At 40.5% G+C, this 27,476-nt stretch overlaps 1 protein-coding gene across 2 annotated transcripts in view; it reads right to left on the minus strand.

The window, feature by feature from the left end:
* The window catches only part of FLT1 (fms related receptor tyrosine kinase 1), a 170,920-nt gene that overhangs the window by 55,528 nt on the left and 87,916 nt on the right, over positions 1 to 27,476 (minus strand). For both annotated transcript variants that reach the window (XM_068526895.1, XM_068526896.1), the window contains exons 12-14: positions 25,221 to 25,329; positions 18,969 to 19,277; positions 14,141 to 14,287 (exon numbers count right to left, since the gene is read on the minus strand). In XM_068526895.1, coding sequence (XP_068382996.1) covers positions 14,141 to 14,287; positions 18,969 to 19,277; positions 25,221 to 25,329 — 565 coding nt within the window. The remainder of the gene's footprint in view (positions 1 to 14,140; positions 14,288 to 18,968; positions 19,278 to 25,220; positions 25,330 to 27,476) is intronic.

Genomic DNA, 27,476 nt, shown 5'->3' on the forward strand with positions numbered 1-27,476 from the left:
TCGAACCCACATCCCCTGCATTGGAAGGTGAAGTCTTAACTACTGGACCATCAGGGAAGTCCATCCCCTAAGTTTCTTTAATGCCTTAACCTGTTGCTACCTTGATACAGCCTGTTCACTATGATACAGGCTCTGGTCTACCGTGGAGCTCACCTTTTAAGGAGGGCTCTCTTTTTAGTTTTGAACTTTTTCATTGTAATTTCAAAGATTTTAGAAGTGCAGAAAAAATATAGCCCATGTGGCTCACCATTAAGATAGCCAGATGTCAGCGTTTTGCCATATTTGCTTTAGACCCCTCTCTCTCTTTTTTTGAAGTGTTAATTTAATTTTTAAATTTTTATTGGAGTATAGTTGATTTACAGTGTTGTGTTAGTTTCTGCTGTACAGCAAAATGATTCAGTTATACATATATCCACTCTTTTTAAGATTCTTGTCCCATATAGGTCATTACAGAGTATTGCGTAGAGTTCCCTGTGCTACACGGTAGGTTCTTATTAGTTATCTATTTTACACATACTAGTGTGTATATGTCAATCCCAATCTCCCAGTTTGTCCCTCCCCACTTTCCCCGTTGGTAACCATAAGTTTGTTTTCTACATCTGTGACTCTATTTTTGTTTTGTAAATAAGTTCATTTGTACCATTTTTTTTAGAGTCCTCATAAGCGATATCATATGATGTTTGTCTTTGTCTGACTTACTTCACTCAGTATGACAATCTCTAGGTCCATCCACGTTGCTGCAAAAATTTATAGATACTTTCCCCCTCCTCCTCCCTCTCTCCAAAGCTGCCACTATCCTAAAGTTGGTGCACCTCATTCTCATGTTTTTGTACTTTGCCTACATATTGATAGATGTGTATCTCTATAGAATATATAATATTGTTTTGTGGGTTTAAAAATTCCAAATAAATTGTGTCATATGGTACATATCCTTTTTTAACTTGGATTTTTTTCTATTCAACAGTGTGTTAATATTTATCCTTGTTGATACATGTAAATGGAGTTCACTTCACTGATATATAATATTCCACTGTATTAAAAAGCCACAGATTTTTTTTTTTTTTAAATCCACTTCTCTCCTATAGGGTAGTTAGGTAGTTTCCACTTTTTTTTGATGTTACAAAGAAGGCCACAATGCACATCTGACACAGCTATGTGTACCTTGTTATACAATATCTCCTTGTACTGGATTATAGGATATACCCATTTTCAACTCTACCAAGTATTACAAAATTGTCTTCCAAAATATACCAATTTACACTTTAACCAGCAATGAGTAAGCGCCCCCCTTTCCCATTACTCACCAATAGTTGGTGTTATCAGGTGTTTTAAATGATGGCAAAATTTTGCGTGTGAAATGACATCCCTGATTACTAGCTAGGTGGAACATCTTTTTCCATTTTGGTTGGCCATTCAGGCTTCTTTTCCTGTGAATTGCCTGTTCGTGTCCTTTGCACGTTTTCCTATTAGCCTATTTGTCTTGTTCTCAATGATTTTAGGGTTCTTTATATGTTTTGGATCCTGAGCCCTTGTTGGTTAAATATGTTACAAGTCTTCCCCATTCTATGAACCGTCTTTGAAACTTTGTTTATGGTGAATTTTTAATACAAAAGCTTTTAGAATCTTAATGCAGTCAAATTTATCAATCTTTCTATTATCCTTTGTGCTTTTTGTTACTTGTTAAAGAAATATTTCCTATTCTGATATCATAAACCATTCATTCCCCTTATATACTTTCTTCCCCCAAAAATCTGATTAAAGAATTTTGCCTTTTCTCACTTAGGTGTTTAATACATCTAGATTTTCTTTTGGAGAAGGGTATGTTTATTGAGTGAGGTAAGAATCTTAACTTTTATTGTATAAATAGCCAATTATGCCAGCTTCACTTACAGAATAATCTGTTCTTTTCCCACTGAGTTGTGGTGCCAGCTCTGTCAGATACTAAGTTTCCATATATTTGTGGTTCTGTTTTTAGGCTCTCTATTTGTTCACAATGACCTATTCATCTGTCCCACATGAGTTAATCCATGATTAACTTAAGTTATGATTGCTTGATAACACATCTTGATATTTGGTATGAGATGATTCCTTTTTCAAAATTGTCTTGGACCTTTACACTTCAATATGGATTTCAGGTTTAGCTTGTCCAATTCTGTAAAAAGCACTGTTGGAATGTTGATGGGAATTCCACTGAATTTATGTAATAATTTGGGGGAAATTGTCATATTTATTTTTAGGTCGAAACATGAAATTGTCAATATTTTGACCTATAAAATGGCTCAAAAATGGTTCAACTTGATAATAAATATTCCCATCTAAGAATGCCAAATATCTTTGCGTTACTTAGGTCATCTTTTATGTCATTTGATAGCTTTAGGGTTTTCTCTTTAAATATATTGTTCTTCAGTTATACTTGTTCCTTGATAACGTTGTAATTTTTGTTATTATGCAAAATGGCATTGGGTTCTTTTTTTTTTTTTTAAACATCTTTATTGGAGTATAATTGCTTTACAATGGTGTGTTAGTTTCTGCTGTATAACAAAGTGAATCAGCTATACATATACATATATCCCCATATCGCATTGGGTTCTTTGAAGAGTCACTTTATCTGAATTTTGTCTTTCTTTCCCCTTTGGGTGTTAGTTATTAGAACTAACAAGTAGAACTCATAAACGTGATGCTCTGCTTTGCGTTGCTGAGGTAATTTAATTGTAGGCCTGCTTCCTTCCAGAAGGATCACCTAAGTAATTTCCAACCACAAAAATCATGACAATTCCCATGGAAACTTACAATTTATCATTGATAAAAACTCTTCTTCACCCATCAAAGTCCAATTCAAATGACATTTCCTCCCTGAAGCCTCCCTTGATCACCTCAGTCAGAGGTGCTAATTCGTACCTGATGGAATTTTATGCCATTCATGTTGCATATTTTTGAATTGACTTTGTACCTATTATGTGTAAGTTTTTCAAAGGTAAGGACTAAATTTTACTCATTTCCCTTTTCTTTAGACTATAACAAAATGTCTGGCCCATGGTAGGGAATGAGTGTTACGCTTATAAAAAAAAAAAAAAAAAACAGTAATTTTTGTTATGATAGTCTTGGCTCACCAACTAAATGATAAATGCTTTGAAGTTGGCGTATGATAAGTTTTCAATAAATGGTAGCTATGATGATGATGTAGACAGTTCTAGGTACACAGTAAATAATCATACCTTTAGATTGGCAGTTCTTAAAGGAATTCATTAGCTGAGAGCTGTATCTGAATTGAGGATCAGAAGAGCGAAAATATAGATTCAGGATGGTTAAAGGTGACCCAAGAAAACTAGCGATAGGATGTCTGATTGATTTCCCGCAAACAACACAAAGGAGATAATATATATCCAGTCAAACTTTGGAGGTTGGAAAACAATGTCTGGGAAAGAGAAATCCAAGCTTAGTAAATTTAAAAGGCTGACAAAATTCAGAAATGAAGAATGATGGGCTCATCAAATAGCACCAAAAAGATGAATGAGTCCTATGTTTTCAAATGGTCACCATGCAGCTTCTTCCTTCTTTATTGAGAATTTCACTCTAAGATCAAGCCTTGTGGCAAAGCCTTTACAGATGTAAGAAAAGAAAAGTTGGTAAAGTATGGAATAATCTGAGACATAGTGAAAAGCAGCCTTATAATAATGTGCTAAGTTGGAAGAGAGTTGTGAGATGTTTAAAACATATGGTCTAAAGGGGATCTGATGGGCGACGTGATCTGTGGTGACACTGTTTGCTCTACAGCCTTGAAAAGATAGAGAAAGAAGAGAAGCTCTTAGAAAAGAATGAGATTAAGGACAGTGATGAAAAAAGCTGTAAAATATTCCTCTCCATGCAACCACTGAATAAGGGAAAAGCCATAAACAAAGGTTCTTTCATTTGAGATAATGTCTATTGCTTCACTAGTTTAACTTCCAAAAGTGGGTTATGATAACAGAATAGTTTTTAAAAGCTCTTAAGAAATTGTAAACCAGGTGAATTGAAGGGGTTGTGGTTGAAGTGAGCACCTTGAAACTATGCCAAAAACACATGTATTTCTAAACACTTAAAAGTGAAAAGCATTTTTTTGCCCTTTTACTGTGAACTTTACTATTGTTCCAATGAAGTAGTTCAAGATGATTTGGGCACTTAAAAAACATGTCAAGTGGTGCTAGCTCTACGGTTATTAGCTATAAAACCTTAGCTATTCACTATTTATGTCTATAAATTATAAACACACACGTGCGTGTCTGCACACACGTAATATACACACATGCACTCATCCCCGCCCCAATAAATTCTTGTGGTATGTTCAGATTGGCCATAGCGCCTTCCATGAGGTTGGATGAATTTGTACTGCAGGATACAGCCATTCACCTAAAGTGGCCTTTCTGTGGATAGTAAAGTAGCGTTTCTATGACCATTTTAAGGCAGGAAATAATACGGCAATGCACAAGAGGTTAGAGTCAAGAAGGTATTTTTCCATCGTTAGGAGAATAGCTAAATACATTATGGGAACACATACTATGTTATAGTGTATGGCTGCTTAAAAAAATGAGGCAGACAGTATGTACAGACATAGAAAGATCTCTGGGATATATTGTGATTAAAGCAAGTCATAAAACAAAACACGGAGTATGAGCTCAACTCAAACTTATCTTAGAGATGCTGGCTTTCCCATATAGCCCTACTGTAATCCATTATCTTATTTTGTTCATCACAGTAGTTATTACTATCTGATTGTATGCTATATAGGCTTATAGTTTTGTTTGTTAAATTTATTACCTGTACTTTTCCATTAGAATGGAAATTCAAGGTCCCTGTTTTGTTTCCCGCACCTAGTATATTCCTGGCACAGAGCTGGCTCTCAGTGAACAGCTGTTGAATGAATGAATGAACCCCATCTATCATCTGCCTCACATATATCTGTGCCCCACATTTGCATATATACACATATGTAGGTACAAAATGGAAAAATCTTTGATGAAATACACATGAAACAGTTATGTGTTAATTCCCCATAAGGGAAATTTTTATAGCTTATTCTATTTTGGTACTATGTGAGCTTTTAAAATGTACTCATGTATTACTTATTTAATTAAAATAAATAACAGTAGTTTTAATAATGAAATCGTAGGCCTCTTTACCATCAACAAAGAGCCACTGAATGAAAGTTTAAAAGCTATGTGGATCCAAATACTTATATATTTGCAAAACTTTATAATATTGACTATGTATAGAATGATAAAATATTTTTGAAGAAAAGCAGATCTATGCTTCACAACAATTTACAGTTGTGGGTTAAAGCAATAAAAGGACGAACCAAAACCTATTCCTTCAGGAGACTGGCCCCCTATGGGGAGAGAGAGAGAGAGAGAGAGAGAGAGAGTGTGTGTGTGTGTGTGTGTGTGTGTGTGTGTACATGTGTGTGTGCGCGCGCGCGCACACTTGTTGGTGGGGCATGATTTACAGTATGTTTTCTATGTTTGATTTTTCGATGATAGTTTAATTATGACTGAGTTGAATGAGATGGCTACTTAAGCTAATATACAATCTTATTGTTTAAGACATCTTAGTAGCAGATTATGCAAAAATCAAGTTTTGATTGAATGTGGGTGGAGGAGGAATGAACTTACTTGATTTAACTTTTTCAGCATCGATTTAGTCATGCAAATGATGGGCTGAGTTCACAGATTAGCTTATCTGAGAATGTATTTGTTGGCATGTTTTCCTTAATTGAACTGGGCAGAGTGGTGACCCCAGCTGCACTGCTATGTGTCACTTTAGATCCTGGTTAAGCTGTTTCAAGTCTGTCCTTGGGGGGAGGAGGGGTGTCCATGCAAATGCTGAACTTGTGAGATAGAAAAACCTCATCTGATTATTTTGCCAAGAGATGGAGGAGAACACTTATCCAGGTCGTGTCTGAGTTTTCTTTCTTTGGTCACCCAGGCTTCAGTGTAAGCAGGAAATTGTGGATTGGGGATGGAGACCCCCTTCCACTCCAAGAGCCCAGACCATGGCTCTTGGTTTTGGAGTTAGTGACTTTGCACAGGGCACAGCCCCTGCCGGTCTCTGGGAAGACTCCCGGGAGAGTCTGCCCTCCCCCTCCCCCATCCCCATCCATCTTTATTTCTCTCTTCTTTGTTTTTCTTGCTCTCCCTTCCTTTTTCTCTGCTACGGGTCTCTCAAATATCGACTGCTCTTCAGACAGAACAAGCTGCTGATCATGGCCATGCTCCAAGTACAGTTCCATGTGTCACAAGAGGTCACAGGAAAGGTCAAAAGAGGTTAATTCACAGTCAGAAGGGAAGAGCCTTAAGGGGTAGGAGGTTTCCGTTTGAGGTGACGCAAAAGTTCTGAAACTAGATAGTGGTGATGGTTGCAGAACATGGTGAAAATACTTACTGTCACTGAATTGTGCACTTTTAATGGGTAAAATGGTAAAATTTATGTGTATTTTGCCACAATTTCTTTTAAAAAGGGAGAGGCTCTTTCTAAAGCGATGCTCACATTTACAAGTTCTCTCCCATTTCTTACGTTCTAAATTTTTCATTTGAACATTCAAGAGGGCTTCTAAAAAGGCACCCAGCCAAACGTAAACAACTGGCAGGGGACCTTGTTGTTTATATGAAGGAGTCTGTGCCGGTTTGTGTGTGATCCCTCAGCTGGGTCTTGCTGTGGCTGACAGCTTTCGGGAGGCTTTTCTGGGCTGAATGGGGATGAGGATATTAGGCTGGAAAAGGCATCCAAGTAGTTTTCTTTGGGCAAAGCATTAGGATATGATACGATGCTATGTATGTACATGTAAGACCTAAATACGGTGGAACTTGACGATAAAGAGAGAGATTTGGGGGTGTCAGGATTGAGTCTCCATAAATAACTTCTATTGATTTCCAGTACAAAACGGGCCTCTACTCATGGGTTACTTCTCTGGATGTAAACCCTATAGCTCCACTGCCCTACATGCGTCAGTCCCACCAAACCAGCCAAACATTAGCAAGTAATTGCAGGAAGTAATTCTCCAGTTTTTCAGCAGGTTAGAGCTGTGGTTAGGGTGGGGGGGTCCTCTTGTCTGGGTTGGGCTAGTAGCTCTGAACTCTGGCAGTGCCAACCAATGAACTGTTTTCCCTGCTATTACCCCAACTCCAATCACCCCCTTAATTCCACTCCTTTTCCCCTCACCTTCTAAATGGAAGTTTATCCTGAGAAAAGAGCTGAGCCTCGGTTCTATGCTACGTTCAGGGTGTCCTTCATGCTTATGTTGTTCTCGGAGATACAACTAAACCTTGAGAGATTCTGGCGGAAGAGTTCTTCTGGATGAAAAGCTACTGGGGTATCTACTAGTGAAGCTTGGCCCTTCTTGGTCTGGGTACCTAGAACCCCTTACCTTAAAGACACAGATGGAAGAGGAAGGGATGACATGATTGGCTGATGAGCCGATCACATGAGCACATTGCCTCAGTGGGAGTGATAAACAGAGCAGCCCACTGAGCTCCCCCTGTGCTGCCCTGTGTGTACCTGGGATGCTTATACTCATTTCTTTCCTGCAACGTCTCTTAATCCATTTTGCACCATAAGGGTACATATCACGAGAAAGAAAAGGCAATTACTATTCAAGTTTTGCAAAGGGTTAATTGACATTTCTGAATTTTATTATTCTCAGATCTATGAAAACCACTTTACACTTCCGGTGTAATTCTGTCCCCCAGGTACTAGGACAGTAGGTCACCTTGATCTGAATATGCGCTTACAGGTACAGATATTTGGTGTCCGTGACACAGTGACGACAGGAAAGATGCCCCTTTCAGATTCTTAGATAAACAGTCCTAGTGACCAAGATCTCACTTAGGAAGGAATATTGAGAGTGATTCTCTCCTCTTCCAGCCTCAGTCCATTCGAGACGGAATTAATTCTTCCTCAATTCTTTGTGGTTCCAACCCTACTGCTTTAATCTTAAAATATTCTGAAAATGTCTTGCTCTTCTAGAAATTTCGATGATGGTTTCTTGGGCTTTACTAAAAACATCTCAGGTCAGTATCGCCTTCTGTTCTCTGAAATATTTCCAGAGAAGAAGGGTTTACTTTTTTCAGCAGTTTAATGGCTTTTGTCAGGAACCCCGTTTTCTCTGCACCCCCATCTGGGAGATAGTTTGTGCATGCGTCAGTGTAGACCTAAGCTGGACCCGCCTCCTGCCACCTCTGCTTTGCAAACTGATCTTGATTCCTTACGGTGTCACTACGAACGCAGTGGCCAACAGCCCCACTTGCTGTGCTTACTCAGCTCTGTCACAGCTTTCAACATTTTAGGACCTCATTGGAGAATCTGGGAAGAGTGTGAGCTAGAAAGGTGACTTTTTTGATCATTTTGGGGGCCCTGCCAGTTGCTTGGGCAGGTGGCTGGCTGGAGGAGTTATGAAGACACTCCGGGGAGTCAGAGGTTCTCCGGGGTGACTTTATTCCATTGTTCCAAGTCTGGGTGCAAATCCTTAAAATGGTTAGCCTAACAGAAAGAATGTTTCTTAAAGGAGCTTTCCTGTCTGTCTACCCCTAAGAATCAAACCATACTCAAAGCAGCCACTGTCATGGAATTTGTCTGCAACTTAGAGCTCTCGTGGTGCTTTTCTGGTACTGGTCCTTTCATGTCTGGTCCTTTATATTATACTCACTTTAGTGGCTCCGTTCTCTTTTAACCTGTCTCTTCAAAGTAAATATGTCTCAAATCACCTCCCTCTTTCAACACTCTGCACCCTATTAGTCCCTCCTAATTGTTCCCAGTTCTTCTTTACTTGGGTCTAATCTGGAGGTTCTCCTACCTTTTATCACTCTTTGCGTATTTTCTCTTATTTCCTCTTTCTCTGTCTTCCATTCTATGTATTCCACTAAAAATGAATGATTGAGAACCTACTGTATGCTCAGTGTTGAAGCAGGAAAACTAAAGTACAAAGGATGTATTTTTTCAATTATCTAATGTATTAAAGATCTTTTAATCCTGTGATGGAGCCACATTTTCTACCTGTCCCATTTATTAATTCACCTGATTCCATTTTTAGGCTCATTAACTCTGGTGCCCATTGGCCTGATGATAGTAAGTTAGGACACACATGGCTGCTGCCTGAAGAAGTGTGTTCACGTAAAGACGTACACTAACTGATTACCTTAGATATTTGCTTATTCAGATTTTCATTTTCTTGTGTACTGCTGTATTTGCAGAGCCTTGCACAGCACCAGACACAAAATAGTGCCTTAATGATGTCTCCTGAATGAATAAAAGACTGTGGGGCTGATATGGAATGAATTCTGGACCTTTTAAAACTAACTGGATTTTGGTTCAAAATAATTTTTAATTTTATATATGGCATGGCCACTTCTTTAAAATGCTTTGAATATTTTAACATCCTTTACATTTTAAAAAATAAAATTTAAAAAATAAACTATAGTTTTTAGGAAGCTTAATCTTTAAGGGTTGGAAGTGAGAAAATATTCATTGCTTTAAATGCTTGTTAATGCCCATGAGGTCATTTAAAACTAGTGTCTGTTCTCGTCTGAGTGATGGGAGCTAGCGTTTAGCTCCACGTGCTGTGCGTTCAGAGCCCAGGCTTCAGAGCTGCTCTTCTGGTTTAAACCTTGGTCTGCTACCCACTAACCCTATGACCTGGAGCCACTTATTTCCCTTATGTTTCTGCTTCCTCATCCCATAGCCTGTCAAACAGGCACGATAATTTAGCAAACCTCATAGAATTGTTAGGAGGCGTAAACAAATTAATATTAGTAAAGAGCTTAGAATAGTACCGGGCACCTAACAAGAGTGTGCGAAGTCAAAACAGACCCGGAGATGCAGCTGATAACAGTACCTACCTCAGATGACAGTCGTGGAAAGTATCAATAAACGAGACATTTGTAAAACTCCTGACAGTTCCTGGGTACCTGGTGAGTGCTCAGTACATTTTTATTATTATTTTCGATAAAGAAAACCTATGAAGATAGTATATCTATCTTCAGAGGTTTTAACGGGCACACGTCAAACCAGAAAACAGCTAAGTGATGTGCTCTACGACGTGACACAGATTGTAAAGAAAAAAAAAAATGCGGACATCAGAGAGAAGGAAGGATTATGTGCTCTGGGATGTGAAAGGAGGCTCCTTTGGCCAGAGGCTGGGGGAGAAAACGAGCCAGTGCAGGCTGTGGCGGGAGTCAGGGGGGTAGATGGGAGTTAGCAGGGTTGGGCCATGCAGTCGAGGCCCTGGGAAGCCTGCAGGTGTGCTGGGTTGTGCGGCTGGCAGTAGGGAGTCCGCCCATGGGTGCCCTGGGGAGGGGGCTTCCTGCCCCCCCTGAGCACATGCTTCCCTGGGCTGCATGCTTAGGACCTCTTCTGTCCCTGCTTGATGTCCCTTGTCCCAAGAACTTACTACTTGGCTTTCATAGAACTTTCTAGAAATTGCATTTCTTCTCTAGAATGGCTCTGCCCCCACGGAAAGGTCTTCCTGAAAGGGAATGAGAAGGGAGAGAAGAAGTTCGCCTCCCCTAAATTCTCTCAGCAGGTGTTTGATTGCCACTTGTCCAGAGCATTAACTCTCTTCTCTGTTTTCTTTGGAATCAAGTAAGTTGTCATTTACCAAAAACAGTGATAATGGGCCAGATCCTATCAATGATCCAAGGTCACCAAAATACTCTCAGTATATAAGTTCTTTTTGAGTTGCCAGGTTTCATATAAAAAGATGCATCTCAAGTCTCCAAAGGATGTACAGTTTATTCTCAGGTTTTAAAAACTCAGTTGAGCTTTCCAAAGGCTTAGGATACAATGAACTAGTTTCCAGTCTTTTTCAGCCTGTGATCTTGATGTTTTTCCATATCAGCTTTGGAACAACCAGTGAGTTAATTAAGGATGATCACTTTGGTTATCTGTAATCTTCACTCATAGATTTGTAAAAAGAAACAACCATAAAAGAAGTAGTATTTTTGAAGATATCTACACACATGGACAAAAGGGTGACAGTCATACAGCGTGTTGCCTTGGCTGCTGAATTTGCTGCCTCAAATGGGAGTCTTACATATGAAACTTTACAAATACCACATAAATACATGTAAGAAAGAGATTATCTCCAGAAAATTAAGAAATTCCTCTCCAAAAAAAACTATAGTAGTTTTAAAGAGTGAATAAAGGGAACAGAGAGAGAGAGAAAATGGACAATTTAGTATAGCAGAACTCAATAAATGCTAATAATAGCATATTAGAATGATATTTAGGAAAGGTTTTATATAAGAATTTATATAAAACTCTTTTTAGATGTTCTTCTTTTGGCCCTCAGAAGATCAAAGAAAGCTGTGAGGAGGATATCTTTGTTAGATTTAGAGTCGTTTGACATTTGAGCTGACTTATTAATTAACCCTCTGATACCTTCCAACAGATTCTGACAATTCATGGGCCAATTTCTATACAAATGAGGTAGGTCGGAAGGTAGTATTTACTAAACCATGTCTATGGGTCAGCTTAGTTATATTAACTCATTTCAACCATACCACAATCCTCTGTGGTCAGTATTATCTCAGTTTTATAAATAAGGAAATACAGGCTCAGAGGGTAAGGATAAGTGAGTCGCCCAAATTCTCTGACCCATGAGGACAATGCTAGGATGCAAACCCGCCCAACACCTCGTAATACTTTTCCATTTATAGTAACTCCCTGGTCTCTCCCTCTAATCCCAGAACAGTCATGAGCTTTCAGATTGGTTCAACTCTTAATTCTTGAATCCATATCCAAAGCACAAAAACTGAATTTAAGTCAAATTTACTACTCTCAAAGAACCATCCAACATCTTACGACATTTCACAAAATATATTTTGTGATCAAGTCAGTTTGGGGAATACAGAACTTAAAAGCACAGTTTACCTGATTTTTTCAGTACAGGACTTCTTTGGGTCTTTAATATACTAATGTGAACTCTGAATCTCTAAGGGGAGCATATTACAGACATTGTTTCACAAGCTATTATTTATTCACATATTCATTCATCCTTTTATTTTGCTAGAATACTTCAAGGGATGAATTTTCTATGAAACTACCTTTCTTAATAGTGTGTCATCTTGGGCAAATCACTTTACCTCTTTGCACCTCCATTTTTCTATTCTTCAAATGGAACTAAAGATATTCCAAAGGTCCCTTTAGCTTTAAAAATTCTATGATACAGCCTCTCTCCTCCCCCAAAGTCTAGGCATTTGTGCTACCAAGTGAACTTGCTAAGGATAGAATAAGATTTTCTGAAAACCAGTCATTCATTCATTCATTCATGAAACATTTATTGATTGCCAAGCACTATGCCAGGTTTTGAGGACAAAAAGACAAGATACAAATAACATGAAGATACACTGTACTCAGGATGAGGCCACGATATGATGATAAACACAGAGGAAGAGAGCACACACATGAACTCATGATACAGTACAGGAAGAGGGCAATAGCAATATGCATAGATAATACAGACTCGCATGAACCGGTGACTATAAAACAACTCAGTAAGAGAGAAGAGAAATACGCCTAGATAATAAAGACTCACGGAGGACCTGCCTCCTCTTTGCAGGGGTTGAGTAAGGCTTTCAGGGGGGGAAACACCCCGTGTCTTAAGGGATGGGTCGGCATTCCATGAAGGGAAGATACTCCAGGCAGAGGGGACACAGGAACAAAAAAAGCATAGGGGCTGAAGCAGCATAACATGTGCCGCGATCTACGAGAGTTTGGCAATTGTTAGAACGTAAATAAAGTTCAAGGCGGGAGAGCATTCAGCTGTAAGGAGTAGGCAGGGCCCGTTGTTGAAGGCCTTCTTTGTCAGATGCTTGAACTGGGTCCTGTGATGGAGAGCCAGTGGAAGACTTGGGACGGGGATGGGACATTTTAGTTGTGTGGAAAACAGATGCAAAGAGAGAGAAGAGAGGTAGGGAGACCAGCGAGGAGACTCCTGCAGATGTCCAGGACATAGGTAGTGGCACCTGAACTAGGAGACTGACAAGAAGAAAGCAGAGGAAAGGATGGATTTGAGCAACAGTTCACATTTCGTAGGTACAACCTGCTCAGCCTGATGGATTAGAGGAAGGGGAGGGGGGAAGGAGAGGAACCACCTCTACTGTGGATGATGGATACATGATGTCTGTACAAGAGGAGGAAAATCGTGTGATGTGATCAGTTTTGGACCTGCTTAGTGTAAGGCCTTTCTAAGATATTTGTAGATATGTTAAAATTGGAGATGTTCTACCACAACCTTTTTCTGTGCATCAAACTCAAATGGAGATTTCATTTTGAGGATTCGCATTGAAGGATGACTCCATATTGCTGGTTATTTGATTTAGGTTGTCGGGATGTTGCAAATAAATGGCAAGTTTATCTCTAATATAAATGTAATTACTAATCAAAATTATAAATAAGTTCATTTTACTCTTATTTAACCATGGAATCATGAGGCACACAATAGATAGTGTTTATACTTGCGGATTTAAGTGTAGTTGGTATAAAATATATTTTTTTGTTGAAAGACAATCAACACGACCATTAATTTAGATTTTTTTTTAACCAGTATTATAAAATGTAATTTAAAATATTCTTTTTTACCAAATCATTGAAATTGTTACAAAGTGAACTAAGGAGACTATAAATCTACTCTGAACTTCTTGTATGCCAGGCGCTCAAAGCTCTGCTATACCTCAAATCAAGGAACTAATGCCTCACTCTTCACTGCTGTCAAGATGAACTGAAACATTTTCTGAGGGGCTCTTACCATTTCTTTCTGAATGCACGATTTTTTTTTTTTTTTTTTGCCATGTGACTTGCGGGATCTTAGTTCCCCAATGAGGGATCGAACCCAGGCCCTGGCAGTCCTAACCACTGGACCGCCAGGGAATTCCCTGAACGCATGATTTAAAGCAGACTCTGGAAGGATCTTTCTATAGGGGTAGGAATATGGTCTGTATAAGAACTGACTCCAGTATCCCTCACTGGAAGTGATATAAGCATGAACCAGAGCCCAATTCATTTTTGCAGGTCTATCAGCAAGTAGTTGTAGACATCCTGGAAGGAGGTGATAGGAATGTTAAGGGAAGAATAGGGTGAGGAGAGAGAGTAAACACAAGGAGAAAAAATCTCTTACCAGGTTCTTGTTGTATTTTGTGGTTGTTTTTAAACCAGGTTATCTGAGGCTCTGGGACACCGTTAGCACGACAATCTAAAGTCGTAGAACTGCTGATGGCCACTGTGTGATCACTGAGGTTTCGTAGGAGGTAGGGTGCTTCCTGATCTAGTGAATAAAGAAAGGGAATTGTTATTACTCGTCAATTTTATTCTTTTATTATATATGCATATCAACATTTTAAAAATAGAGAGGAAAACAGCAAAACTCAACTATAAGTTTTCATTCATATTTTGTTCCCTCAATTTCTCCTCTGTGGTTAAGCCTACTGCTTCCTCTTTATTGAGTTACTACAATAAATTGAAATCTGTTAGAACACAGAGGAAAATCAAGAACTCAACTCTGTATTTTTAGATTTCAATATCAAGGTTTTTGCCTGGCCAACTAGTTTCCTTCCTTTCTTTGAGAGAAGCTTTTTCTAAAACCTAAGGATTTTGCATGATATTTTAGGAACTAAAAAGGAAACAGACATGATTTTGGATATAGGCTTGTAGTGAGTTTTTACATAAATACAGAGAGTTACAGTAATGAGCTAAATCGCATTTTGTATTTTTGTGTTTTATTAACATGTGAGGGCATGTTTGTGTCACTCAGCTGTCATAACCTAAACTGTAAGGCAGCAGACCAAGTGGGAGAATTTCTTGAACTTTGAAAGCTTTATTGATTATCTCCTTCCTCCAATCCCTTCCCAAATGCAAACGAACAAAGGATTAATTCAAGAGGCAGAGGCACAGATTTGTAGTTTTTGCACTATATAATAGTACAAATATTGTATTTTATATTACTTTCTCTTAAAACATACAAATATGATACAATTTATTTTAATAAAATGCCAACCAATATAGTACAACAAAATGGATTTAATACATCAGGATGCAATACATTACAACATTAAAATCTCACAGAGGGACAGCAGTACCCCAAGGCCCCCATGAGTACGTGTCTCTATTTTTATGGAATCAGTCCTGCTGATGCGTATACATTCTAGTTGGGCAGGTGCTGGATTGGTAACTCAAGCTTCCACGGTCAAAGAGTAAAGACAACTCCTGAAATCTTTCCCCCCCTCTCAAGTCATCCTTCCCCCCCACTTGTTGCAAATCCTGGAAGAGAAATCAAAATAGTTTTGGCATCACTTACACATTCTGCGTCACTGGTTTCAATTACACAGTCTGAGCTTTCTCTGACCATTCCTCATCTTATTGTACTAACACTGTGAAAGCAGCTTAGGAGTGATTACAACGCTCTAAGAGATGACACCTTGCAATGGCTTTGATTCCATGTCCCTGCAGGATTCTGCCGAGGCCCCAAACCTTTCTGTTTTTATTCCTGCAGGGAAACTCTCAGGATTAGCATTCATTAAAGCAATTGAGAAATCTCAGGTTAAGAAGTATATTACCATATGACTTTGAGAACATGTTGACGTATCATGACATGGCAGGGTGACTATCTGTTAGGAGAAACAGATTTCTCATTCAATTTTGATTTCCATAGCTTATCATTAGTCTTTTCACATTTTATACAAAATGCAATCTGAAGGCAAAACAGACTTGAAGGAGTGCTAATTTATAAACTCGTCAAATATAGTGTGACATGCATGATAGCAACAACCCTTTGGCCTGTTTCAGTGTAGCTTTCCTAGTCTATCTCGCGCCCCCCGGCAGACCCATTTTAATAGTTCTGGGTTTACATTCTGTCCAGTCTGTCAAATAGTTTTTCCTAATTGAAAACGCAGCCATGTATCAAAATCTTCCATTTTGGTAATTCTTACATGCTTGATCATTACAATTTTGACATTTTTACACAGTCAAGACCCCAGACATATCAGTGAAACATGACAAGAGAATAAAGAACAGTATCATGTTACTATTTAGTATCTTTTACAGCCAACTTTGACACACCTCATTTAGAACTCAGAACAGACCCAGTTCACTGAGATACACTTGTAATAGCTTCCTCTAGCACATTTACTGTTTCCCAGGCATTAAATATGATAAAATAATCTATCATTGTCCATAGGTCTTATTAGAAGAAGGAAGTCTGAATACATGGCCTACCACACCCGAATTATTTTCATAGCTACAAACTGTAACATCAAAAACACAGACAGGATTTGGCTTCCCTGACAGGTGTTGTATTTGAAAACAATGCTTATATAAAAGAGAGCATCTTATTTTAACATAAACGTCACGCAGAACTCCCAAAGGCCCTATCTGTACTACACAAACTCCAGACGAGAGAAGCAGCCAGAAGGCTGCAGAATGAACAGAGGATTCTCAATGAAATACAAAGTTCATATAAACGTGTCTGAAACATACAGTATGATGATTTTTTCTTTGTACCCATTTCTGGAAAAAAAAAAATAGTTCTCATTTTTGGCAAGTTTCAAAATGACCAATCAACCAAGGAATTGTTTTTTAATCAATTCCCACTTTATAGTAATCTATTTTGGCATTTTCAATAGGAAAGGTACGTTGAACCCATATTTTTAAACCTAAGTTATTTGATGGAAATAGCTGCTTTCCAAAGTTTAACAAAGTGGAGCTGATCCTTTCAAACTGAGAAAATCAGAATGAACAGAATATTTCTGCTCGTTATCAACAGCCAAGGATTGCTCCCCACCAGGTCCTTTTACTTCTCGGCCTTCGAGCCCAAGAGATCTGCCAGGTCCCACAAATACGTAGTTCCGATTCTCCATTTGGAAAGGGGACCGAGGAACCAGCCTCACACCCTCTACCCCATCTGTCATTCTCCATAGCAGGCTCTTGGTTCTTTCTCTTTTTCCCATTATCCTCCCCTTAACACCACACCCAGAAGACTAACTAACAAAAATCAAACCCCCCCCCCCCAGTCCTTTTTTTTCCTTTTTGAAACTCTCTGGAAGGATTCATTACTCTATGGAATTCTTCAAATTATCTCCCGGAAGTACTTAAAATCATCTTCTGTAACTACTAAACCCTTCCCCTCCCTAGGAAATGATAGGTTTTGCATGTCCATTTCACCATGTTTTTCAAAAGTACTCCCTAAACCATTTCATTTGCTTTTTCAGCTTTAGTAAAAATTGAGCCTCCCGCCCACCCCAACCCCCCAAGTCCTCTGGTACTAAGGCAGTTTCCTGAAGGAACACACTGACTTATAACGAACAAAGACGCCAGGCAAAAGAGCCATAGGTAAAATTTCCAGATACAATTGATTATTCTTTCCTTTGGGCTGACAACTTCCAGGTTACTAATTGTTTTCAGAGCATTTGGGGCTCCATAAAAGTGGCATTCTGGGGAAATGCTATTGTTTACTCCTTCACATTTGACAAAAGCAATTCCCACGTGAAAGACAAGTTTAGCCGTGGGACAGAGTCTGTTACCTAAAGGAGGAAACAGTCTGGTGAGTTCCCAAGCCTGAAAAGCTGTCATATTGTCACCTCCTACTGAACAGCCCGGCCACTGTGTTCTCAGCCATGGCTATTTTGGTCATTATAGTTTGTTTTCCAATAGTTCAGGCAAGTCACATATAATGATCAATCATAAATGAAAACAACAGAACAATGCATACGAAATTGGTGGAAAAGTCACTTTCCCCTCAAATGCAAGCTGAAAACAAGAGATGACAAATCTCTCCGGATTGAAAAATGGGGTGCATTTTAAAATGACTCTGAATTCTACTTCTGTAGTTTTGCCATTAATCCCCAGGAAAAAAAATCCTATTAAATTTGCTTATGGGGAAAGTGGACTTTTTTTTTAATGGACAAATTTGAGATTGACATTTAGAAGAATGCATTAAACCTCTGGTCACAAGAGCCTTTATTTCCTTGATAAAATGATCACGGTACACAGTTGAATGCCATCCATTGGACAGGATAAAGTTCTTTAACCAGGGACAAAAATATTAAAAATAAAGGCATGATCCACTTTTGTTCAGGTGCTGTCAATGGCTGTGTAGTCCACTCAGGCAGTGAGGAGAAAACCCACTGGATTTGATGACTAGCTACTGGGATTGCAGGAGAGAACTGGGCTTGATCTGGGTGGACTTTCTTAATTCATACTGTGATAAAGCTTTAATACCTCCGAATGACACCAACACCTTGCACCTCTGGGGCCCATCTTAGACGCTCCAGTTTAAAATTAATGTGCTTAATATATAAAAAACAAAAAGCATCTTCAAATAAATAAGCATCATAACTTGCTATCATCCAGGTGCTATTTACAAATCAAGAGCAGATGAAACAGTACGAAATAAAACCCGGCAGAGGTCCGACAGAGTCTCCAATTCAACTGTCCTCATTCTGAGCTGGCCAATGAACCGATTCATGTCCATCTTTGGCAGACACCAGCATCTGTTTAAATTATTCAGGTTTGGCAGCTTGGAAACATAAACATAAAAAGAGGTGGGCATTAAAGTGGAAGGAAAGGATCAGTCCCGAGTTGTTGTCTATCAGGCAGGAGAAGACAGCAAAGAGGAAAACACACAGAGAATGCGCTGCAGGGATCCTCCAAATCCAAACGTGCACCAGGTCGGCCCCAGAGAGCGGACCCCCTCGGCCTGAACGGGGCGCCCAGAGCTGGGGGTCCCGGGGGGCTCATTGTTACTCCTATCATGGCCAAACTCATTTTGGGAGGAGCTTCTCCTCTGAGCCGGAAAATGAGCAACAGTGACAATAAATCAAGATGATATGACACAACTGTTACTTTGTAATGAGTCCTTTAATGTTTTACATTACTTTGTGAGGTACAATCATTCCTTGTGCTTTTAAATTTGGAGATCCGAGAGAAAACAGCCTTTTTGTTGCAGTGCTCACCTCTAATGGTCACTTCTTTCTTCTGGAGGGTTTCTTCCCCTGTGTACATGTTCCTGGCTCGGCAGGCATAGGTGCCCGAATCTTCCAGGGAAACATTCTTGATGACGAGGTTAAGCGTCACGGAGTGCTCTTTCGTGATGGCCATTTTTTGCTTCCTGATGCTGTGCTGCATGGTCCGGTTGTTCACTGCCCGCAGCAAAAGCCAGGTAATGTCTCTGTATAAGAACTTGTTCACCGTGCAAGACAGTTTCAGGTCCTCTCCTTCCGTAGGCATTTTTTCCAAGTTAACATGAAATCCATTGGGCACATCTGGAAAATAAGAACGAAGGACTTGAGTGCACAGGAAAATCAGTGTCTCATCCTGAGGACATATCTCATCCTAAGATAGTCGAGGATCTTAAGGATTGTTCCTACACAAATTCAGCATTGTGGGGAACGGATCAGACACGGCAGGTAGGAACCAGCTCAGTTCGTTCCATCAGAAGCGAGGCAGGAAATGCAAAATAGGACGTTATTAGGAGGGTACGCTTATTTGCTCAAAATTGCTCTTCAAAGTGGAATGGTTTTTTTTTTTTTTTTACAACTTGGCATGATAACCCATTGCTTTCTCATGTGCAGAACTCCTCCTGGTAAGTGGGCAAAATAGTGAAGGACTCTAAGAGGAGTTTGTCCTAGAAAGCACAGGTGCTTTGATAGCCAAACTTATTTAACTAAGTGGTGAACGAGTGAGAACAGAAGTCCCAGGTCTGCGCTAGGAGACTCCAGTTAACACTTTAATCCTGAACTTTGGACTGATGGCATCCTCCTGCTGCTGGCCCATCACTTCCCCTTGCTCTTTGCTGGCACCAAGGGGTCCTTGGCTCAGGTCCCCTTTTATGGTGATTGCTCTACTCAGACATAAAAGAGCAAGGTTCCTTCTGAAAATGCGGACAACTCATCTCGAAGAGTTGCTGGATTCCAAAGTGGGGGCAGAAGGTTTCTAAATCAAATCTGCTCTTAAAAAACATATTAAACATTTTCCTAAAAGGACTGCATCATTGAAAGTCATTTTCTCCAATGTCATTCCCAGGTAACCTTCTTCTCCATCTTCTTGGTGCCTCTAGCCACACCTCACGAACTCTCCTCCTCAGCTTTCTTAACCCGGACCATCATTTAGCTTCTGCACTGAGAGTTCCTTAGTCTCCTTTTGGACCATCTCACCAGACGATTTTAGAATACCATTGGTTGTTACTGGCCCTGAACTGGCCTGCTCTCAAAACCCTCCCATCGCTTGTTACGGCGCGGCGTATCTGTACTTGAGCAAAGAACTGGGGCCAACATTTCACAAAGAACTTTGAAGATGAAAAGCGCTATGTTATGCTATTATTATTATTATCCTTTGCACACAAAGCTATAAAGAAACCTTTAAACCTTAAGGGGACAATAGTCCAAAATTAGATATCATATCAACTCTTTTCCTAAATCTCACTTTGCTTGTTTTTCTGATTTTTCTGGGCTTTGGCTTTATTATAAAGTGTCACGTCTGAAGAAATGCCAAAGTATTCATCTGAAACCTGGGAGCGGGCGGTAGCAGTGGTTTATGAAGCTGTCAATGACTGGAGAAAGAGGAGGCCTGTGGAAGTTTTCCTGCTTTTAAAATGAAAACCTAAGAATGTGCCAGAAGAGGCAGAAGCAGCTGACCATAGTTTTTTTTTTTTAACATAACAATAAGGTGTCAGAAATAGCCCCTCTAATTCAGCATCTTTTTATATTTGGGACACTTTCCGAGCATGAGGAGTAAAACATCAGCCATCAACTTTTACCCAGATACGAGGGCAGAAGTCTTGTGCACTGGTTGCAATCAAATTATTTCTTAAAAGACTGTGTAGGCTTCCATTTACGAAGTCCCATACTGGTAGTTAGAACCCAAGTGGGTCCCAAGTAACACCACTGAGATCATGTAGAGAGTTTCTATTTACTTTAGTGATTTGAAACTTCCTGTGGAAATAGCTCACAGGTTTCCTGGTGGAAGATTTTGTTTATCTTTGCCAAGCACCACCAGGAATCTCAAAATAAAATGCATTTAGTGACATTGGGAAACCAGGGAGATAAGGCAGTGCTGTTCCTGTTAGATCCTCAGTAATTGCTAACACACCCATAGTCACGCTGAGTGCCAACAAAACAGCAAAAACACACACAGAGGAAAAGAGAAGAATCGAATCCGTTTTCAGGTCCGTTTCTCATAGGGGGACACGGTTAGGAGGCTAATTTGGTTTGTGTTGTCAGACGGCACTTAGAAATGATCTATTTCTCAGTATAGCCCCTCCGCTATTCTTTTCTGATCCATGGAAGGTGATAAGATGTCCTAAACTAGGTAATGAATCCAGAGGGATTTTTCCCTTAATTCATGTCGATTTTTTTTTTTTTTTTTAGCCTGAGTACAAAAACAGACCAAAGAAAGCATTGCCTTCTAACTCTCAAAATGAAAACAAGAAATCTTCCCACACTTAAGGATCTGTTGCAGATTCAGCCCATTCATCAGTAGCACCAACTAACACTCATCCATCTAACACATGATCACATCCACAGCGTCTTAGGAGATGTTGTGGAGAAGACGCCACCCTTGCTCAGGAGACATCCCACCCAGGGTTAGGTGAAAGGGTAATGTATTTACAGAGGTGCACATCTGGGGGTGGGCATCTTGACTTGATTGGATCAAACGTGTGAATTAAGTTCGTGAAAGAGACAAGCATAGAAGTTAAAAGGATGAAAGGTATCTCCTTTGTCAGGTGGAAATAAAGGCTTTACTTCACCTAGGGAACAGAAATAGCATTCTCTAAAAAGAAAGTGAGTGGTGACTAGAAAGTTTTGCTCGTTTTAAATAGATACTGTGGACAAGTGAATGGCAGAGTTGGAGTAGAAGCCATGGAGGATGCCAGTGGCCATAGCAAACTGGTTCACATCAGTTCAGAAGGCAGCTCTGCTGTTATTGTATTTTAAAGAAGGGGCAGCATGATTGAAATGAGGATCAGTACAGACCCAAATCTAGATCTTTTGATTTTAAGCAGTTAAATTTTAGACAGCTCTTTTAAAGCATGACCTGCACTAGGTCGAGTATAAGCACGGAACAAATATACATTCATTTTTCAGAAAATCGTCATGTAAGGTGCAACATTCCTAAAGAATATTTAGTCTCACCTCTAGTGAGGCTAAATCTCGTGACAGAGATTTGAGTAAGAAAAAGAGAAGAGTTTTAGAAACAATGAATGTAAGTAATCTATGATTACCCATCAAGACTAGAACTTTTCAAAACAGGGAGCAAAGAATTTAGGAGAATTATATTCCGGGCAATGGGGACTTGATTGGATGAATTTGTGCTCAGTTCTATGATTAAAGCTCTTAAATTTCTGGAGGAAAAATGTCGTGAGCTTCGAGTTAGGTATGTTGGAAATAGAATTCCCATCGCTCCTTTCAATGGATGAGGAAAGGGTCCAAGCACTCCGTGGTTATAAACTGGATGATGTGGTGGGAGGTGAAGGGGGATTTCTGCCTGAGGTCCGCAGGTGGTCAGCTGTATCAGCTGGGGCCCTTGCAGCAGCAATGCTGGGCAGATACAGGCCGGAGCCGTGAAGCGCTCGGGGGACGGGTGGGCTGGATGTTGGTGCTGCAGTGAATAACGGGTGTCAGTGAACCTTCCCGGGACTCACATCATTAGGGAAACGAGCAGGACGTGCCCTCAGTCAGGACATCCTCTCCCAGTACTGCCTTCAGACCCAGGCAGGAGGGCTCTCTGTTCAGGCTGTACCCCTCCCCACAGTGGGGAGAGTCTAGCGGTGGGGGGGGGGGGGTGCTGCCCACCCAGAGCCTGTGCGACCCCCGCTCTTTATCTTTCGTGGGGCCCCAGAATTCCCTGTAAAGATGATCCCAAGTCTGCTTCCAGACTGTCTCAGACCTCCTCCCCCTTCGCTCGGTCTGTCCTCCTGAGGTCAGACTGCTGGTCAGTCTGCACACTTATAGGGCCCAGGGAGACTGTCTGGGGGAGGGGTGGGCAGAGTTTGGAGGTGTGGCCTGGGGAGACCATCCCCAGGAGTATACGGCCCCTTACCATGAGGGCCGAGCCAGGAGTGGAAGGAGAAGCCCGGTGAGCCAGGGGTGGGCTTCTCCTGCACCGCCAGGCACTGTCACACTCTGTGTAGTCCCACAACTCTAGATCTGTGCCTGACTTTCCAGGCCATCATGAAAGTATCTTTGTCCACCAGAGGCGAAAACATATTTCACAGCTTGTTCATGTGATTTAGAGCTTGTAAGTGGTTAGACGTATAGTCTGTGGGCCTCTGTTGGCCTTCTTGCCTGTCCTCTTCTTTCTACCGATTCTTTCTACCCACAGGACCACCTCAAGTCCTGCTTCCTTCTCAGAGGCTTAGAGCCACACTGTACAATACAGGGCTACCTGCGGCTACTGAGCCTTGCAAGTATGGTCAGTGTGACTGAACTGAATTTCATTCAATTAGTTTTATCTTATTTCAATCCCGATTTTAAAAACCGAAGCGATGTAACATTTAAAAAAATACTGATGACATGTTAAAATGATAACATGGGATCTGTTGGGTGAAATAAAATGAATTTCACTTTTTTCTTTTTACTTTTAAAAAAAATGGTCACCAGAAAATGTTAAATTCTGTATGTGGCTGACATTTTTATTGGTGGCATTGGCTTAGCATTGGTAAATTCATCTGTCACATTACTTCTGCTCATTCCTTTTGATGCTAGGATACAGGTAACATTTCTTCTTTGTGTTCAAACTGTCAGTGTTCAAACTGTCTTCCTAGAAGGACAGGGCCTCCTTGCTATCTCTCTGAACGCTCAACACAGAGTTGAACTGTCCTGTTTAATAGTTCGTGCTCATTAAACTTGTACAAACATATTGAATGTTAAGAATAGGACAGGAATGGCTCGATCTTTTGTACTCTAAATCACAGAGACAGTGGCTGTGGACTTGGATGGTTAGGGTTAGCTTGTTTCCCCCCAAATATTAAAGGACAGCACAAACCTTTGGACTTAATTAGTCTAAATCATCTGAAGTTGATTAAAGAATCGGTATGTGTGAAACTGCCCTCTGAATCCTTCTCTAAATAAAGGCCTTTTCCTATTTGGAATGAATGCAAAGATGATTTTATCTCCGCTTCTCGAATATTGAGGGTATAGGGACTGACTTGGTTTTCAGAGGCTCTCCACCTCTCTAAACCCCATTTCCTCATCTGGAAAATGCAGGGCTATAATGTCAAATAGCCCCTAAAAGTCTCTTCTGGCTCTGACATTCTGTGAGAACCTACGCAAGGATCTCTCCCCTGGCACAGCTTCTCTGAGGGTCAGCCAACTTGCCAGAGGCTCTCTGTGATCTGGCAACCCATACTTCTCATGAAATTGGACATACCTATTTCTTTCTGGAGAGCTCAAGGCAACTGCTACAGCCTGCCCCAGGCAGTGTGAAGTTTCCAGAGAGTTGGCCAACTGCCCAGGTTTCCTCAGAAAATTGGGGGAGTGTGGAGCCAGGCAATTGTTTTTATACTTTGAGCTACTTATTTCCTTCCTGTACCCACGGAGGGACATAGGGAGTGCCATTTGTGTACCTTGGAAGTTATAAGATTTGCAGACACCATCATATTTAAGGTTAAAAATTCTGAAATGCTACCAAAAAATAGCACACTAAAAATGCTCAACCAAGCTCAGGTTCAGATTTCTTTAGGAGAGCCTCATGTGCCAAAAAGCTGAAATTCAGTTGTGAAACATTTGCTGTACAGCAGAAATTAACACAACACTGTAAATCAACGATAACATCCATTAAAAAAAAAAAAAGTTGTGAAACAATTCGCCTCTTGGGTTACAAAGATGTCATCCCATGTATTATGATTGGTTTCCTTGACTATTATTGAACAACCACTGTGTGCCAGGCCCTGTGCTGGGGACCGTAGGGTGTTCAAAAACGAACATGACAAGATCCCAGATTCACAATCAAGCCTAGGAAAGAGACGTACACAAATAGCTCTAAAAGGGAATTCAGGGAAATAACTCTTTAGGAGACCCAATGACCCAATGATGCTGTAGAAAACTATTCCTGAGAGCAAGGATGAAGGTACTCAAAGTTGGACACGTCTATGGAATGTTTTTTTTTTTTAAAATAAAAGTCACTCCAGTGCACTAAAAGCAAACAAGATTGGAAGAGAGACTTGAGGTCACTGGGCTGTCTTCGTGAATACAGGACATGTGGCTTACCTGTGATGTAAAAGTTTATGTTTCTTTCCACAGTCCCTACTTTATTGGCAGCCATGCAACTGTAGATTCCAGAAATTCTAGAGTCAGCCACAGCCAAGGTGCTAGCCGTCTGCAAAAGAAAAGGCAACTTTAGCGACAGGATGAAGAACCATTGGACACCCCCTGAGATATTTCTGAGGGGGACATGATGGGGCTGTTCCATTGCCTCAACAGAGGTAGAACTGCACACGTGGTGGTTACCAGAAACTCTCCCCTTGCCGAGCCTCAGCAAGAATGGAAAAACAACAGGAAAGCAGGTCCTCAGGAGACCGGGGGCTATGACATCCGACTCGTATGAGGGCTTCAGGCTTATTTATCTCGTGCTGCTGGCGTAACAATTACAGACCTGAAGCCCAGATGCGGGACAGCACGTCCTACCCTATGAGGTGGTCAGGGCCACGCCAACGAGAGGGGGAGGTCCAGGCCTTCCCTTTTGTCTGGATGACCTGCGATCACGAACACCACTGGGTAGCAGGAGCCTTCTTTGCCGTCTGGTTCTGTAACCGGTGTGTTAAGTGAGCAAGGGCAGAGGAGAAAGGCTGGCTGAACCATTTCTTTTCTGGGACATGGCACTGCAGCCCTAATAATGCAGAAGGAGGGGCGGAAACTCCCTACGACTCTCGTGGGTGTTTGTAAATTACTTAATTTCTCAGTCTGTCAATCCCTGCTCTAGAAAATGAAGATATAAATGATGGATTCACACAGCAACGTCGTTTCACTAGGTTTTAGCGCTGCTCTTTGGCAGATGAGCCCCCAAAGAGGCAGGAGGAGTCAAAACTATGTGAACTTGGAAGCACTTTCCAAACTGTGATGTTGCAAGAAGTAATGTCTCAAAAAAAAAAAAAAAAAGAACCACAGATTTATACAGCTTAAAGATTTGCATGGCTGTCTTCTTTTAAAGATAAAAATTAGTAGCATGAAATGAATTGTTGAGAATTTTAAAATTTAACCCAACCTTTCAAAAAAGTAATGCATACTATACGTGAAAAAAAAGAATGAAACAGCTAGTAAGTTTTTCATATTTAAAATTACAAAAAAAGGTTGATCCAGTTACTTATAAATCGTTGCAGCCTACCTCCTAGGACACAAAAAAACTGGTCATAAGCTCTGAAATTGGAGAGGTTGTGCTGATGCTTCCAGACTAATGGGGTGTCCTGGCTGGAAGAGAACGGTCCGGTCACTTACAGGTTAATGTGATACATACAGAGAGGCTGAACTGTGACAGCGGGGTTTCTAAGATAGTAACACAAATTCTACAAAGGGTCCTAACATTTTTCTAAGTTGCTAAGTTGTGCGGTAGGCACTTGACTCGTATTCTCATATCCCTTACAAGAAATTAAAGTATGTCTGTCTTTACGGATCAGGAAGACTAAAAAATATACTCCTAGTTTTTTTAGCCAGCAACCTCATTGCTCCAAATTCTCTGTAATCTCCACTACGGTACAGTTGGTATTTCATGATGATTCCTTTTCTGTTTGTTAGGTCTGTTTAATTACATCTACCCACATATCCTCTGTGTATTACTGAAATTCTGGGAAATGAGAGTGTCTGCAATTTGTGGCATTTTCATTCAGTGTAGCAGATACTGATTATTCGTTAAGGCATCGCCCAGACGTTGTAAAGGAGACGGAGGGGAGTATGACACAACCCTTATTCTTAACTTGAAGGACTACTTCTAGGTCACAGGGAAGAATTTCCCGACTTGAAGCCCAAGTATATATTATTCTCTCTTTTACAAAGAAACACTCTCACAAAGGCAAATAACCAGTGGAGAGAGTAAGAGAGAGAGCTCAGGTGTCTCTTTCTCTATTTTGATTACTAATCATTATAAGAGGCAGGGAATAAAACAATTCTGGATGGCTGTTTCTGTTTAATTATTGCACCCACCACTTCAGAGTTGTGGAGGAAAAAGTAGCTAGAAGAGAAGCTTGTAGGTGAGAGGTGGGAGGACAAGAGAGATCACCAAGTGAGACTCTGACTCCTGTAATTTTCTCAGGAGACGAGCTCAGACGCTTGAAAGCAGCATGAACAGGGTCAGGAGAGGGACAGTCATGGAGACCTCACAGCCCCTCTGCTGTTTGCCTCTCAGCTCAAGCACAGCTTTCCTTACGAAGTCAGCGCTCAATGTTTATCCTAAAGGGCCTCGGCAGAGCCTTATTTAGATTCTCAGATGTATTGCTGCTCAATAAATAAGCGAACAACTCATTTCTGTTTGGC

The sequence above is a fragment of the Eschrichtius robustus genome, chromosome 18, assembly GCF_028021215.1.
Source record: "Eschrichtius robustus isolate mEscRob2 chromosome 18, mEscRob2.pri, whole genome shotgun sequence".
In the NCBI taxonomy this organism is placed as follows: domain Eukaryota; kingdom Metazoa; phylum Chordata; class Mammalia; order Artiodactyla; family Eschrichtiidae; genus Eschrichtius; species Eschrichtius robustus.